Raw genomic sequence first — 18,528 nt, forward strand, 5'->3', positions numbered from 1 at the left:
ACAAACACACACACACACACACACACACAGGCACACGCACACACGCACACATACTGTTGATCTGTTCGGTAATATTTATATGCAGATAAATTATTAATGCTAATTATTTATACTTAGACATCAGAGTTATGGGCTTTGTTCACAAATCACTGTAATGTGCGTGTCTTTGGTTTGGATGTGAAGTTGCCTGTCACTGTGTGTGTATACATTCATGATACAGCGCTTTGTGTAAATGCGTGTGTAGGTGTGTGTGTATACACATGTGGCAGGCACAGGATGATGTTGGCAGAGCTCCCACGCTCACCCACTCTGTCCATATATGATGTCTCGTACAAAGATTCTGTCCTTATTTGATGACATGGGGGCAGCCGTGTCTTTTTATGCCAGAAAATAAAGGGAGGGCCATGCAGGCCGGAAGGAGAGAGATGGCTTTCTATATCTTAACTGGATCTAAACCAGCTGATTGTGTGTGTATTTTCCATGTGCGTTTAGGGGGTGAGTGAAGTGGGAGGGGTTATTTGGTATGCCCGCGTTGAACCAAGTTAAGAAATCTTTTAGCTGAAGACTGGTTGTTAATGGACGGAAGTGTTGTATTGGTTAATTCAAGGTACAAGGTTTTTTATTAGTCATAACGAAACAAAATATAACATATAATTAAGATTATATTAAAATATGGTAACATATGAAATGAAATAAAATGATATATACAGTTATTTATATACATATATATATATACATACACGTATACACCCTGATCATTCCACAGTGCATTTTTTGAATTTGCATCTGGGGTGAATGTAAACAGCAGCGACCAGATGATAATATGAAGTTTCATCTTCACAGTCAGACATCTGGGAAACAGAGTCCATCTTGACTGTGTTTGAGCACCAAGCAACATTGATGTAAAACACAGTCCACCTCCTCTCATCTTGCTGGAGTTTTGAGCTGGCAGCTCGGAACATGTACCACTGCCAAGTGCTTGATCCGGGATGTTGATGGGGCAGGTCTCTGTAAAGATGTGGGCACAACAGTCTCTGAATTTCGTTGCTTGGTCAACATGAGTCCGAATTTTGTCCAGACCGGCCCTTTAGGAGCAGAATTAAGTCCAAGCTGGGCCAGCATGGATCCTCTCCTGACTCTCTTTCCTATCCTCTGAGCGATCACCGCACCTGCCATGGCTCCTGGTCTGGTTGTTTGGGTCGGGTGGATCGTGGTCTGCTGCTCATTAATCCAAAAACCCCGTCTTCATCTTCCAATGGCTGTATTTATGTCAGAGACAACGCATGTTTTGGAAAACAGATAAAAAACAAAAGTGTAGCGAAGTTTGAAGGAGCTACCGGCTGCTGCTGCTTATAGCAGGTAGCGTAGAAATGGTTTTGGGGTTTTTTTCTGCCTGCTGCAGCCAAAAGCACTGAGGGAGCGGTGAGACTGAACCAAAACAGGAGACAGCGGGCTGTAAAACCAAAACAATGATTTGAAAACAGCAAAAAAGTCCATAATTTACTCTCTTCAGTTACTTACTTTTCTTCCAATATTGTCACCACAGTATAAGATGGGCGCTCGCAATAGCCCAAGGGTGTAATAGGAATACGATTTGTTTATTCAAAGGTCAATAAAGGGACATTTATTAGGTATAGAGTGAGGAGATGTTAAACCAACATGAGTTTTGTTTTACAACATTCCTAATTTGATTCTGCTGGGTAACGTTCAAGAGTCTAGCTTAAGAACGCAGGATAAATGCATGAAGACAGACCCTGCTACAATATCTGCCAAAACAAAAAAAATTATTTTTACAATTGGGGAACAGCGAGAAAAACAATTGCACAAGAGAGAAAAGAAATGCAATCACCTTTCTCATTTGCGGTTGGCACAAGTAGAAAGGAGAAAGTGAAGAAAGAGTAGGTGGAGAGGTGGAGGAAGTAGTCAGAGGAGGGGAAATGGGGACAGATCGATCAGGGCCAAGAATACAGGTCTACTCTCAGAGAGCACTCCAGAGTTCAGCACACTATTTTCCATCCTCACTGCCAGGGAGAGAGAAAGTGAGGAAGGGAAAAGACATTTGGAGAGACAGAAAAAGGGCAGACAGCTAAGCTAACAGGGCTAATGAATCATCCATTCCTTTCCTTTCCTTTCTTCTCCTTTCTATCTATAATGTAAATGTATTGAATGTGATAGAACAAAGTAAAGTCCCATGTTTAAAAGCTGTATGTACAACAGACTCAGTCTCCCCCAGGATAGATATTATATAACAGCCCAGCATTTTAAGAAAAGCAGTGGCACAGTTCCCTTTTCCTGTCCCATGAGGATAAATTCAGACTATCTTTTGCCAGGGGTAAGAAACAGAATCAGCAGACCGCAAGTAATCCACCTAAAAAGACCTCGTCTTTTACAGTCACTGTCTCTGTCTCATATTTGGAATATGGATATATCTAACCTTTTCTAACATGCATGCTTGCATATGCATAAGCACTGCAAATTAAAACTCATCATGCCCTTCAGTGCTCCTTGACCTTTGACCTTTCCTGGAGCATGATGTTAACGGGGAGCGATCAATACCCCATCAGGACGGGCATGAAAAGCAGAGCATAGTACCTGGCAGAGTGGACTGTGGTGTTAACTCAGTTTTGGGTCTGTGGATCAGTTTTTCCCAGAGTGTCACACACGCACACGCACACGCACACACACACACTAAAATGTATCTTATGTAAAGTCTAAGTGAAACAGAAAAATGTTCCAGAAGTTAATAAAAAACAAACTTTGTAATAATGCAAATTACAAGCTAGGAACCTTATTCAACAGTGTTCCGTGCATTGGTCCAGACTGAAATATAACAATAAGATGGATTGACATTCACTTTGGTAAAAATGTTCATGTTCCCCTAAATTGTAATAATGTTGGTCCTACGTCGCCTAGTGCTTGCTGTTGGTGGGAATTGTTGGGCGTCTGTCACTTCCGGTGTGAGAACGCTAGGCGCGCTTGTGCTGCCGCTTCACGCTGGTACCTGTTTGTATGCTGTTGTTACATTTGTGCTTTCTGGATATGTTTTTCTCTGAGTCAACCCTCTTGGATTATTCACTGGACTATTTTCACACCCTCAAAACTTTTTGGATAACTGACCTGGTTGTCTCCGTGATCCTGTCACACAGATCGGCTGCGAGCCCTCTCCATTACCATCCTTTCATCCCTCTCGACATCTGATACTGTGAGTCTCCGCTCTCTTTGTCATTTTGTCTTTTGTGGTGTCAATCCTTGGTATGGTTGGGTAGCCTTCCCTTCTGTGGATTGTGGATTCCGACATGGTTCTGGCTAACGCAGTTAAACCGATAAACTGTTGTGTAGGCCGAACTGGTCATCACTCGTCATGTCGTCACATATCCACTTACAGGTTTTGTTTTTTGGTATTTTTTGGTTTTTGCTGTTTGTTGATGAAGTTAATCAAAGTATTTCTCCCAAGATGGCTTTGCATTTTTCCGCTGCTCATCTCAGAACATTAAAAGGATCTTTCCGCCTGGCTCCTGACACTTATAAACGGTGTGAACAACTTGAGGTTTTACGCCGACCTCGTTACATTCACTGGTCGCGGAAAAAACTTCGGAATTATCATTACTCATCTTCCAATAATATTCCGGTTGTCTCTACCGACACCCATGTTCCAGATACAACACAGCTGGATAAAAGACATAGGCCTATCAACTTTGGAAATTTAAGATCAATGCGTCTTGATCCTGATCTCGGAATCTGCAGACGTGCATCTCCAGACTTGCGATGTGCGCTGCTGAACACCCGTTCTCTAACTGATAAAGCATCAGTATTGAATGACATAATCATTAACACTAACCTGGACATGCTATTTTTGACGGAAACCTGGCAGGTGCCTAATGACTTTTTGAACTTGAACCTCTTAACGCCACCTGGATACATCTTTTTTTCTCAACCGCGTCTTCATCGTAGAGGTGGAGGGCTGGCTGTAGTTTGCCGTGAGACTATTAAAATATCCAAGATTGAGTTCCACAATGTTACAACATTTGAATACCTAGCGCTGAAAATGACTGGCCAAACGTCACTGGCTGTAATTTTAATTTACCGACCTCCAAAATGTCCCTCTGACTTTTTCTCTGATATTAGTGAGTTACTTACTCTTGTCTGTGGTTGTCATTCATCTGTTGTTTTGCTTGGTGATTTTAATATACATGAAAACACTGCACAATGCAAAGAATTGATGTCTGTGTTGGACTGTTTCAACTTGACTCAACATGTAACTTTTGCTACTCACTCCAGAGGTCATATATTGTATCTCATATGTACATCTGGCTTGAATAATATTCTTGTTAATGGCTCTGATTTTGCATTTTCAGATCACAAACTCATAAACTTCAGTTTCCAATATCTATATCTCCTCAGAAGAAAATGCTGACTTATCGTAAAATCAATTCTGTTAATTCAACTTCTTTCTCTGCTTTGATAAGGGCTTCTACTTTATCAGAATGTCTACTGTCTAACTGTCCATCGGAAATCTGCTGTATCTACAATAATCCTCTACTATTAGGAATTCCACGTGCAGACTCTTTGCTATGGTTAACAAACTCACAAATCCACCACAACATATTATGTCAGGCTCTGAGGAGCTTGTAAATAGCTTCTCTAAATTCTTTTCAGACAAATTGATGTCAATCACTTATTCCATCACCAAAAACACTCATACAAGTGACTCAAACTTAATGTTATCTTGTCCAGCTCACTCATCAAACTCTCTCTCTACTTTCTGATCTAATTGTGATGTCAAATTCTACATCCTGCCGACTCGATCCTACACCTACTGTTTTGCTTAAGATGTGTGTCCTCGAGGTTGCACCATTCATAACGCATATGATAAACTGTAGATTAGCTTCTGCCATTGTCCCAGCAGAATTAAAAACATCTGCGGTGACCCCCATTCTTAAAAAAACAATTTAAGATTTTTAAGCAAAATCCTTGAAAAGGTTGTTGCTTCGCAATTGCGATCTTATTTGGATATAAATGGTCTTTTTGAACCTTTTCAGTCAGGTTTTCGCCCATCTCATAGCACTGAAACTGCTCTTCTGCGTGTGGTTAACAACATTCTTTTGTCCATGGATTCAGGGTTGATAAACATCTTAATGCTCCTTGATCTAAGCGCTGCTTTTGACACAGTCTGCCATAAACTTCTTATTTCTCGGCTTTCTGATATCGGCATCACTGGTTCCGCTCTTTCCTGGCTTATTTCCTATATCAGCGACAGAAAGTATTATATCAGCATACAAGGTCATAATTCTGCCACTATTTCACTTACACAGGGTGTTCCTCAAGGTTCAGTTCTTGGTCCACTATTGTTCATCATCTATATACACCCACTTGGTAACATCATACGCAGGCATGGACTTCAATTCCATTGCTATGCTGATGACATCCAAATTAACCAAATTTCACCACCAGCTCCGATAGGCCATCCCTGCCTGACTCACTCACTGCATGTATCAGGGACATCAAGCATTGGATGTCCCTTAACTTCCTCAAATTAAATGACAATAAAACTGAGATATTAGTGATCGGCTCTGCTGCCTCAGTCAAAAGGATGGACGAGTCCTTCTATATTGATGGTTTCCATATTAAGCCTTCATCACTGACTCATAACCTCAGTGTCTTATTCGACTCGACTCTATCTTTTGGCTCTCATATTTCTTCTCTTGTTAAAAACTCTTTCTTTCATCTTCGGAATATTGCTCGTCTAAGATCTTCTCTCACTTTAGCTGACGCTGAAATCTTAATCCATGCATTAATCACATCACGTCTGGATTATTGCAATGCTTTATTTCTTGGTCTTCCCAAAAAACTTATTGCAAGATTACAGTACGTTCAAAACTCAGCAGCAAGAGTTCTCACCTCCACCAGGCATTCTGTTCACATTACTCTGGTGCTTCATGACCTTCACTGGCTACCCGTGGCATCACGTATCCACTTTAAGGTATTGCTTCTAACATTTAAGGCATTAAATGGTCTTGCACCCCCATATTTGTCTGATCTACTTTTCACCTACCGCCCTGCACGGTCTCTCAGATCAACTGAACTTGGTTTATTGTCCATCCCTCGTTTCCGGTTGTCTACAGTAGATGGAAGGTCATTTAGTGTTAATGCTCCAAAATTACGGAATCCTTGTGATTCAAGAATCAAGAATTCAATGCCCCTTTCATGTCGAAATATTTCATCTGTGGCTACATTCAAGACACAGTTAAAAACATATCTATTTAACATGTATTTCGTTTAAATGTGACTATATGTATCCTATGTGATTGTAAGTTGTGGGTTAGTGTGTAAATGTACCATGTAAAGCGACCTTGAGCTCTGGAAAGGTCCTATATAAATAAAACTTCTTCTTCTAATCATTGTGCAATTCCCATTAGCCTCAGCTGTACTTTGTGCTAATAAGCAATTGTTGCTTGCTAGCATGTTAAAATAAACTGGTGAACTTGGTGAATGTTAAACCTGCTAAATATCAGCTTGCTAGCTCTGGCATCAGCTAACGTTAGCATTTAGCTCCACTGTACTTGTTTACAGTGTTGTTTTAATATTCCAGTGTACAGAAGCTAGTGGAACAGCAGCTAGCCCAGAAAAGATGGCAGGACTTTAGCTCTCCGTAGTAGTTTGGCAAAAAAATCTTAATTCAAGGTCCATTTTCTAGCTTTTTTCTGGAGCTTTCGCCACATTTCAAGGAGGTCACCTGAGCAAAGCCTGTCTTCCAATGAAGACAATGTGATGTAGTTAAAAGCTCCCAAAGCTAGTATGTTTTTCTGTCAGATATGTTTTATACATTTCTTACCTTATATATTACTTCACAGTCTCATATATTTACATTCCATGACGTGTCCTATTGAACATACTGCATATTTCAACATTTACTTTTAAACAACATTACATTTGCTGCATTTGTTGTACATATTAACTGTTGCTCAGTTCTAACCCTCAATATTATATTTTTCACTCTCTATTCAATTTTCTTTTACTTTGTTTTACAGTATTACCAAAGGCAGTATGCCAACAGCCTGACTTGCACACACAGAAAAAAAATCAACAGTTTTTAAATGACTTTAAAATAAGTGATTTTTATGAATGCGTTTTGGTTTAAAGATTGCTCGCCTCCAGCATTTTTCAGAGATCTTCAAGTTTTGCTTTTGGGGGAAAGTTTATTTTAAGATTTCCATAAAGGCATTTCAAGCCAAAATGAATATTGAAATGTACAGTTGCCAACTGGTGAAGATTTTTCTATTGAACAGGGTTTTATTATATTCCCTTTCACTTAATGCTGCAGACACTGTTCTTGCTGCAGGCAGGTCTACGCTGGAAAACACAGGAAATACATATGGGTGCTGTCAGATGCTTTGACAGTGACTCCAATAGGCCTGCAGTCAGTGCAGTGTCAGAGTCATCCAAAGTGACTGCAGCCATGTGGGTGTGGAGTGTTTTAAGTGTGTGTTTTTTGGCTGGCTGGCTTCTCCATAACCATGGTTTCACTGTTTGTTATGACTGTCTACTATGTTGTTGCTGTCCAGCATCTCTGAGCAACACTCACACACAGAGGAATGGACACACTGATGCAATAGCACAAATTTTGACAGGAGGTATTTATCACCCAGTTTGCCTTATATTCCTGGCGTGCGTGTGCGTGTGTGTGTGTTCAGCCTGATTAGTCTACTGAGAATGATCAATATATTCACTTTACAATGCACACAACCGCCCAAAGGATAATTTAAAGCTAATTGGCTTTTTTGCACAAATGAACCTCTGCTCGTTCTCTTTAACTGTAATATTGCATGTAAACGTAGTAACCTAAATGCAAGTCCCATTACTGGCCATCCTGCATATGTAGTCACTGTCTGAAAGTAAAAACATTAAATTATTAATGACCCATCATGTGTTACTAATTGCTGTGAGTTTAGAATCCATTGAACCCATTTACGGCTGTTTCTTGGAAATTTAACTTCAACATTCTTAAATCCTACTGTCGTTGATGTTCTTGTTAATGTTGGATAAATGTTTGTTTTCAGTTTTTTCTTCTCTGATATGACAGATTTCCAGCACAACTACACAACACCTATAGTAATCCTGAACATCAGATGTCTGTCTGCTCTTTCACTTAGCTCTGACATTCAGCAGGGACAATCCATTACAGAAGAGAGGCCAATTTGTTCAATGAATGAATGAGGCCAAATTTTTCAATGAATGTAGCCGTGGTAGACTTGAAGGGTGTTCCCAGGGTCCTATGAGTATGTGTGTCTCTTGAAATAGATTAACATTATAAGAAATCAATATGGGCTAACTTTGCAGTTCAAATTGCAAAAGAACTTAAGGGAGATGGACATATCAAATGACTGATAAGAATCAGTTCAGCCACTGTGGAGATACCACTGTCTAAAGTCAGGAAAAGTATCTTGCCTGCAAATTAGAGGGCACAGGTTTCAAGGAGTGTAACATCAGTAGGCTCCAAGCTGTAAGTGGGTGATTTCAGCATGTAGACCCATTGAGCATTTGACTTATGGGAAAAAGAAATTTGCTGCGAACATAAATCCCTTTGAAAGCTCTCCTTAATATGTCATATCAAAAGGATGTTGAGCTGGGTAACATAGGACCCTGGGAGCTTATAACCCTGGGAACATAGATACACTCCTGACTAGAATGCAATTCAGCCAGAAGACGTGTTTTTTTTGAGTGAGATGCATGTTAGGAGCTTTTTCTGAACATAAAATGGTTATCACTGTTTCTGAGCATTACTGTTTCCACCTGTACAGGTGAACTGACTGTTCAGTAAACACCTCCCCTAAACAATGATTGTATGATTGTAGATTTAGCAGTGATAACTACATGCAGCATGTCTGCCAAGCTTTGGATTTCTCCACATGTGTAGTAAGAGTGATACTTGGTGTTTAGAGTTTGGAGCGTTGTCTTTTTTATCACCCTCTCCAAAGCCAGAAAACACAAGAGCGAGAGTGTGAAGGAATAGATTAAACAGCGTTTTTATTTGCTCTAGCGCAAGCTGACATCCTTAGCATGTCTAGCTAACTAGCTTACTCCCAAAAGTAGTACCACATCAACAACTAGATTAGGTTTGGAGGTTTGGGGGTTTTGTTCAAAAGGCTCTGTTCATCACCAGCACTTCCTCTCTTTAGTACTTCCCCGCTGCATGGAAGTCAATCCTGGATGCTATCAGAGTGTAGGCTAAAGTTAGCAGGGGTGTCCTGCTCTCCCGAGTCAGTCTTTTCTCAAAGCTATTTTTCTTGTAACATTTAAGATTCTGTTTGAAATTATGAACAAGTGTTTAAGCTTAGCAGTCAAACAGGGTTAACAAAATAACAGTCTGATCTTACATTTTTCCATATCATACTTTATAATACTACCTAACTAGCTCTAGACTGCAATACCTACAATAACAATAATACTACTAACTACAATAACAATGCTGTTCCTATTTTCCCACACCATCAGATTAAATGAGGGGATTCTTGTCCTGGTCTGTTGGGTGTGTCTGTTTTCCTGTCAAATAATAGGAGAAGGGTCCAACTGCAGTCCTCCCTCCTGAGGCCCCAGTTCTGTAAGACAATTGGGTTTGAGGATGAGTAGTAGGTTCCATTGTATAAAGTAGGCTATGTAAACCTTGACTTTTTTCACCTCAGCAGTTCAACAATCTGTTTCTGAAAACTTTGAGGCGAGAAATTAGCAATCCAGTTGCTGAATCTTCACTCATATTTGATCTAGAAGGCCTAATTTTCTTTGTTCTGACTTCCGTAGGACAAGGGCACTACTGCACAATCACTGGTTGCCACTGCTTTTCTGTTTTTTGGCTTACTACTCTAATTTCCCATAGAGGTTAGCGAGTTGGGTAACATTAGGTTGCAGTTTACTACATACAGCCTGTCGTAGCCTGCGTCCAGCTTTCCAACAAATCCTGTTTGTTATGACATGTGATCAGTAACTAACTATGTAGTATTGTTATATTCTACAAATCTTGCAAGTTTGTATGTCCGTGGTCATAGTTATGCTATAGCTGGTCAGAGGGGCCTGAGGAGAGAGGTCTGAGGCACTGAAGTTGGATCCATTTGCATCACTTGGCTACATATGACCAGCTATAATCATAACTATGAAAACGGTCTGATGGTCTGATGGAGTCAAAAGGTCACAGTTAGCGCCTGCTGGACATGTGGAAGACCGTGAACAAAGAGTAGTGTGTGTGTGTGCATGCGTTTGTTCTTTTTTTGGGAAGAAGCCATTCATTGCATGGAGCTTATCAGCGATTCCCAAAATTAAAAGATGTTCTATTTGTTCTATCCTCGGATCACTTTCTTAAAATGTCTCTTGTCAGTTTTTCAGACCCTACTTTTACCCTTCCATACCTTTTTATTTATGCATATTAGTGGATTCATATCAGGTTCTACAGTGACCCCTTTCACAACAAGTAAACACACACAGAGGATGTAGATTGTGTCTTTAAAAGCTATTGGTCCATGTGTGTGTGTGTGTATGTGAGTGAATCCCTGCATTTAGTGGCCAGAAATAGCCTGTTAGGAAATCAATGTTCCTCTCCCAGTGGCACTGGGAGCTGTCTCCTCTACAATAGAGGGACTGTCCTGTTTCCTGCACCCTGGAGGGAATGTGGTTGTGTGTGTGTGTGTTTGCAGGAGTGTGTAGACAGAGTGAAAGAGAGAATACAGACTCATCTTTGCTGTGCCTCAGTTCTGCATCATCAGCTAATAGACATAAAACCAAAGGGCAGAAAATTTAAAAATAATGTGGGTAAAAGTAGAACATTGTGTTATGTGTGCGTATGCGTCTGTGCAGGGCTCTGCACCCGTTCTTTTAAGCCAATAAGTGATTAACCATGATTAATATGTATGTGTTTAAGTATGTTAACAGTGAATATGACCTAAACCTAAAAAGTTCATACAGATATTCATGTTCCCTCAGGATGAATAACTTTGGTGATCCTTTGAATTTTCAACTAGCACCACCATCAGGTCAAAATTTCACTTCGTCCAATACTTTGGTTTATGACTAAATACCTGCAAAGCTAATGACATGGTGTTAAACTTAGTAATCTATATCAGCATGTTAACACTGTCATCATGAGCAGGTTTGCATGCTGACATTGGCATTGAGCTCAAAGTGTAGCCTCGCAGAGCTGCCAGCATGGCTGTTCACTCGGAGTCTTGTGGTGAAAGTTTGTGCTTGATCAGAATAATATCTGACAAAGCAGCAGAACAGAACTTAAATGTTTGTGTTTCCTCCATCGCCCGTAGTGTGTGCTTTTGTTTAGAGCTAGCAGAGTTTGGTGATTGATTGTGGTCGGATGGTTTTATAGTTCAATTCCTCTACATACTAACTGGTCTGGAACAGGAATGAGACTGAGCCCAGCTCAGCTGAGGAGAGAAAGAGGCCTTAGGGCAACTAAGCTCTTTGAGTTTACAGTGTGGTCTCAGCATTGTCTCACAGGATATTATTATCCTAAATTTTAGGGATATCACTTTGAGATTTCTATGAGACTGTGTTGTTTGTGTACAACCTAAACAGCTGTAATTTAAATACATAGTGGAGCATCACTATCTGCACTCAAGCAAAAGTCAGTTTAAATTTATTCATGAGGCACATTTAACAAACAGGTCAGTCACAAAGTGGTTTTCGAGTCCATCGCCAGCATGCCATGCACTCAGAATCTATAACATGAGGCCAAAGTAAAGCACTGAAGTAACTAAACTATTGTGTGCAATAAATTCACTTTAACACATATAGTTTCTGTAATAGTTTATTTGATTACTTTAATAACTTTTTTTGTACAGGCACTTTATTGTGGTAATTTTGCGTGCATGATAATCTTAATCTAAAGGTTATCCATTTAAGATATTTCATCAGTGGCTTTTGATTGTGATTCTGCAGTAACACTACCTCACTCTATGTGTAATCACACACAGTAGCAAGCATGCTCTGAATGATGTAAAAATTCAAAACGACACACAGATATTATCACCATAGGGGGCCTGATCTGGAGGAGATGACATTCTTTCCTGCAAACAGCAGGCGGTGAAATATGACGACAGTTTGACTCATAAGAAATGACATCTGCACATTCGAGAAGCGTTTTTCATTCCGGGGAAGGAAAAAGTGAAAAATGTCGGTTCTTTGGCATGAAATCCAATAAAAAATACTCATCACATATCGTACAGTGATGCTGTCAACATCAACATTAAATATAACACCTATATTTCTGCGTAATATTATAAAAAGGCATAGACTGACTATTGCTGTTATTTCTTGGTTGCAAAAAATCAATTAATGTTCCACTTTGTTTCTTTTTCAGAGCTCCTCGGTTCTGCAAAGAAAGTGAATGTCAACTTCCAGGATACAGATGGGTGAGCTTTTCTCCCTCACTCATCCCATGTAGCTCTCATCTATTTCCATTATTGCCCCACCACACCACACACACACACACACACACACACACACACACACACACACACACACACACACACACACACACACGCACTTGCTCCACCCCCGTTTCATATAAACCTGCATTATCGTGATAGTTTTACTTGTGTCTCTATAACCTTAAAAGCTCAAGGATTAGCCTCAATACTGCTCAGCTAAAGTTCATAATAGAATGGCATGCATGTGTGTTTGTGTGTGTGTGTGTGTGTGTGTGTGTGTGTGTGTGTGTGTGACATAGAGAGAGTATTCATGTCATTAAAAACCTTGTGTGTGTATAATATGCGGCTATAGGAGCACTTGTTCGTAAGATACTGCTTCAAACAAACAAAACAATGATAGACAAATCATCAAAGTGAATTTAACTTGATCCCTGCATTTCTATCATAAACTTTATTTAGGAATTATTTGTGCAGCAGACAAACACACACAACCAACATTAGGGTCAGACAATATGGAGCACTCGGTGTGGAGAACTGTGGCAACGTGTGACAGAGAGAATAATATCATAGCTAAATATTTTAGGACAGACATCGTTATTTGTCACGTGAGGGTTGTTTTGTATTGGCCCCATGTAGAACTGGTTCATTACAGAGAAAAGTAAATTGCCGAGCAGCGGTGGCTTGAGTGAGCCCTGTTCATTCCTCTAGTAGAGCTCCACAGACTCCATGCTGAGGAACACTAAAGCTGTTCCAGATGCTCGTGGTGGCCCTCACTTTTTCCATTCATTTGTCCATATGACACATGACTGTCAGCTGTGCAGTGCAGCAGGAAACAACACAAGGTAGAAATGCAAATCCCTACAACCATGAGTCATGACAGCTTCAACCCTTGTGAGAGTAATTTCAAAGACTGCAAACTGTTGTGAATAAAGTGGTTTCTGTGAAGATAAAGATCAAAAGTAATCCTCGCAACGCCGCTTTGCCACTCTTAAGTGAAACTGAACAGTGTAATCTAATTAGTGTGTTTACTGTTATTGCCTCTTTGCCCCTTAATTCCTCCCACAGTATTAAGTGCTCCGCGTTGGCTGACGCTAACATTGGCTCTGTGTGTTCGTCTGCTGCACAAATAAGTCGTAAATAAAGTTTATGATAGAAATGCATGGATCAAGTGAAATTCTACTTCATAATGAGCACACATGGCTAATGAGTCTGCACAAGTGTTCATTTTATATTCATGTACTCTTCTTGGCAATCACTTGGAGTCTCATAATGAACTCACTCTGTAAAAAAAAAAAAGCTCCTAATTGGGATCTTTTGCTACAGATTTTCCTCATCTGCTCTGTGTGTGTGTGTGTGTGTGTGTGTGTGTGTGTGTGTGTGTGTAAAATAGCATTTCCTAAGTGGTGTCCATCAGCTGGTGTTACACCGTCATTAAAACCAAACGCTGGTCAGTATTTTTATTTAAATAAGATTACAAGAAAAGAGAAGCAGCAAATGGGTGAGAATGATGAGGAGGAGGAACAGAGAGAGAATGTTTGTCACATAGGGACATAGTTTAATGGTGTATGTCACAGGAGACTGGAGATGTGAGTGTACAGAGGATGAAGAGGCCTCTTTATAAACCCTGACAAGGAGATCCCCATTGAGACATAGAAGAATGCAATTTTATATGCACTGTATGAGTGCATTTGTGCAGGTGTAGAGGCTTACTATGTGAGACAGAAAGATCTGGAAAACGTGTTGGAAGAAAGGAAAGAATAACAAAGAGAGAAAGATTCATACCTGTGCCAGCGCATTCCTTTCTAGTGCAGGAAGTGAAGTCTGATCTGAATTTAATATATAATACACAATATGAGTGCTGGGCATGTTCGCATTCACGCTTTATTTAATTAACGCCGACAGTTATTTTATCTCCCGTTAACGCAGTTTTTATTAATATTATTTTGAAAGTACGTTGCTCTCTGGCTTTGAATACACACACAGTCAAACCATGGGTCACAGGAGGGGTGGGATGTTGATCAGCCTGCAAACCACCCACCCAAACAAGCAGCAGAGGGAGGCTTCGGCAGACTATGCTGGAAGCAGCGTGTGGGAGAAGTAAATAAATAAAAGCAAGACAAGCAAACAAATGCCATAGCGCAGTGGATAGCTACACACTGCATGCTGATGAGTATTGGGGAAGATGTCGATCTTAGGAACGTTGTTAAAATCACAACGTAGTCTCTTGGCCCCACGGGGTTGCTCTTTGCTCCTGTGATCAGAAAGGGAGACAAGCGCTCCGCGAGTTAACGGCAGGCGCTCTATGGATAGTAACTATGGCAACGGCTTCTGTGCGCTACACAGCTGTAGCCTTTGTAACTTAAGTTGTTAAAATTATAGGCTAATGCTACATAACTTTACCTGACGGGCCTACATCTAGTTTTGCAGGTATTCCCTTGCCATGTGAATTCCCTCCTGTTGGTGTCCTATTTAGTAAACAGCAATAGATTCTGGAAACTCAAACAGCGAGGATTAGTCTCTCTTCCAATTATTTGTGCTCCTCGTCACATACGCAAAGTTCAAGACAATTTAACTTTGGCGGCGGGCTTGCGAGTGCGTGAGGCAACCACTTCACCTCACTCTAACAGGGACACTTACTACTACTACTGAACATAGACTGTTTATGCTGCTCCCTGATAAAAGAAAAATGTTTCTGCTGATACCTGTTCAGAAAAAACAACAAAAACCCCCCCAGATCTATTTATGTTGACCTGTTGCTCAGAAGGTGCCTGTGATGATGTTATGATCGTGGCTCTGGACTCTGATGGTAACTTGTTTTAGATAAAAGCTAACACCCTGGCAGTGGCAAATAGCTGTGGTTTAATATTTGATTTGATTACATTAATGTTTAAGTTGAGATTTACAAGAAATATTTTATTGCTACTGTGTAAAGGGAATACTGCTGGTAAAAAGCACCTTATTTGTTTAAAGATTTTGCAATCCATGTTATTGGACTTTTGTGTTTATAGCAGTACATTTAAATACTAAATGTACACTATTTTAGAATTCATTATCGAATTTTGTGCATAACTATGCAATTAATCACAGAAAATTGTGCGATAAATCTAAATTAAAAATGTTAATCGTTGCCCAGCACTAGACAGTATCAATCAACGTACAACACCTTTTTTGTTTAGTATCTTTCTTTCTTTCGTTCTTTCTTTCCTTTTGTGTGCAAGAATTTAACAGAATACCTACTTTCTCTCTTTAGGTCAATGTCCGTGTTGTGTGGGTTTGAACATGGAGACAGCTTGTAGCCTGCAGGCGCAACAAGACTTAATATTGTCAACTTGGTTCTGTCCCAAAATGGCACCAACTGGTCAGGATTCTTTTCCTGTCCTCCCGATAGCCATGTCACTGTTTCCATCAAAATGCAAACAAAACATTATAAAAGAGAGGAAACATTTTAGAAACAGTATAGTGACAAATAGATAATTAATCAGCGATTTTCCTTTAGAAGCAAAAGAGGAGCTAATGAGACACAGCACAGAACCGTGTAATAAAAGACGGTTCTATGCTAAGTGACTGCTGCCATAAATAAATGTGACTATGGGGGAAATAAGTGAGTCATCTTAACACTTACAAAATAGTTTTTTGACAATAAGGCCATGATGACTTTTTTTACCAGAACAGATTGTCACCCTTGTAACGCAAAGGCTGATTGGATACTTGTCTGCATTAACACACACTCCAGGGCATTTTTACACAAATTTCAAGTACTCAGAAGGCACAGCCAGAGCTATCGTCTCCGAAACAGAAAGACATCAAATACGTAACTCCTTAGATGATCTGGACTCTGTGTTTTATGGCCAGATAAAGCATGGGGACACACACATGCAGGCGGAGTGACAAACACTGATTAGCAAAGAACAGAGACAGAAGACAACATGATAAATGAGCCAGGAGCTGGAGCACACACACATGCGTGTTGGATGCTCGCTGAGAAGCACAAGGTGAGCACACACCAGTAGATGGGAGAGAAGAGTGATAGAGTGATTGTCTTCCTTCCTCCCATGTCCAGTGTGTGATTGTTGGAGCAGTGTGTTTTGGGAAGGCCCAGGAGGCATACGAATCTCTCATTACTGAAAATGGGTCAAACTGTGCTTGTCTGTGTGTGTCTGTGTGTGTGTGTGTGTGTGAGACAGGTGAATATGACCAGTTAAAGCTCATGGGATGATTGTGCGGGAACAAAATGACATGAAAAGATTTTGTACAACAGGGGGTGGGTTGAAATATATATATGTATGTGTGTGTATATATATATATATACTTACATATACAGTATATAGAAACAGGATCACAGGAAGAGAGGAGGTAGACATGCAGACTTTGACAGGATCGTGAGAGAGACAGAGATGAGCAACATAGATAAATAAACAGAGGCAGCTGGTGAGAGGAACTGAAAGACCAAGATAAGAGGCAGAGTTTGGTTTCGGAAATGGAGATACATGAGATCAGCAGTGGTGCAGTGATGTCTTGGAAAGTGGGTTTTACTGTGGCTTCCATCCCTACATAAATACAAGCCCAGCAATGCTTATCCATCTAGCTTGTGACTGTCATTGGTGTCATCATTGCATTTGTATGTTATAATAACAGCTAGATACTCATGTTTTAAAGGAATAGTTAGGAGTTAGATGAGGATACCATTCTGTACAGTAAATATAAAGATACCACCAGCAGCGGGTTAACATAGACTGAAAAAAAGTCTCACAGTATTTTCACTGGATGTCTGGCAACCTCATGGTGGACAAATCTTCAATAAGTCACTACGCCTTGCAGGAAAAAAAAGTCAGAAACCTAACCCTCTGTTAAACCACAATGTGCCGTTTTTACACTTCTAGCCAGGCTAGCTGTTTCCCCATTTCCTGTTTTTGTGCTAAGCTAACTAGCCGCTGGCGGTAGCTTCGTATTTAGCGTCCAGATGTGTGATATCAGTTTTCATCATCTTACTCTTGGCAAGAAAGCAAAAATGAACATTTCCTTTAAGACAGATAGGGAGAGGTTTGGGGTCATTTATTTCACTTATCAAACCTTTTATCTCGCCTCACGCTTTTTTTATCAGTAAAGAGTTGTGCAAAACTGCCACTGACAGATTAGATTAATTCTGTGACGGCTAAAATGTCTGTCTGTCCTCTGGTTAATGTGCTGTATGCAGCCAGAGATTGTTTTTGATTGAAAGACACATGACTCTGTACAGCCGCCAGTGGACTGTGTGTTTCTGTAGTTCAACAGGGACCTAGAGATTGGTGACATTTCTCCAGAAAAATGATGAATCTTCGCATTAAGCTTCTATTCATATCAACATTTTAATCTGATCAACCCAGTTCTTCAGCAGACCTTCAGTATTTGGAGTAAGTAGCTGGTGAAGTACAGGTACCTTTTGTTACTCAACCCTAAAAAGATTCGATAATAATAATAATAATAATAATAATAATAATAATAATAATCTTTATTTGTAGAGCACTTTTCAAAAACAAGTTACAAAGTGCTTTAACAAGTGTAAAGACAATAATGCCCAAAAGACAATAATACAAAAACAATACAAGATAAAAGCAAGAAAACAATGAAAAGACTAAAATACATATTTAAGATAAATATAAAATAAGTAAAATAGAATAAAATAAAAGGGATAAAATAAAGTCAAATAAGATCGGGAAAGGCTCTCCTATAAAAGTATGTTTTAAGAAGGGACTTAAAAGAGTTCACTGACTCAGCCGACCTGATTTCGTGTGTATGGGACTAAAAGGTCAGAAAAATAACAAGGCGAGAGGCCATGAAGAGCTTTATAAGTGATCAATAAAATTTTAGTAAGTCAATTAAGTAAATTCTAAAACATACTGGGAGCCAGTGTAATGAAGCTAAAATAGGGGTAATGTGGTCATATTTCTTTGTTCTGGTTAAAAGCCTGGCAGCTGAGTTCTGGACAGTCTGGAGTCGATCATTAGATTTTTGGGTTAAACATGTGAAAAGGCTGTTGTAATAATCCAGGCGTGATGAGATGAAGGCGTGTAAAATGGTCTCGGTGTTCTTAAAAGTTAACATAGATTGAATTTTTGCTATATTT

The 18,528-nt window shown here is 39.8% G+C and overlaps 1 protein-coding gene across 5 annotated transcripts in view; it reads left to right on the plus strand.

Annotated features, from left to right (window-relative positions):
* The window catches only part of caskin1 (CASK interacting protein 1), a 120,374-nt gene that overhangs the window by 47,634 nt on the left and 54,212 nt on the right, over nt 1-18,528 (plus strand). For all 5 annotated transcript variants that reach the window (XM_038693003.1, XM_038693009.1, XM_038693025.1 and 2 more), the window contains exon 2: nt 12,356-12,407. In XM_038693003.1, the coding sequence (XP_038548931.1) occupies nt 12,356-12,407 (52 nt within the window). The remainder of the gene's footprint in view (nt 1-12,355; nt 12,408-18,528) is intronic.

Source organism: Micropterus salmoides, unplaced genomic scaffold, assembly GCF_014851395.1.
Source record: "Micropterus salmoides isolate LMB-PRFRI ecotype aquatic unplaced genomic scaffold, ASM1485139v1 Ms_hic_scaffold_10, whole genome shotgun sequence".
Taxonomy (NCBI): domain Eukaryota; kingdom Metazoa; phylum Chordata; class Actinopteri; order Centrarchiformes; family Centrarchidae; genus Micropterus; species Micropterus salmoides.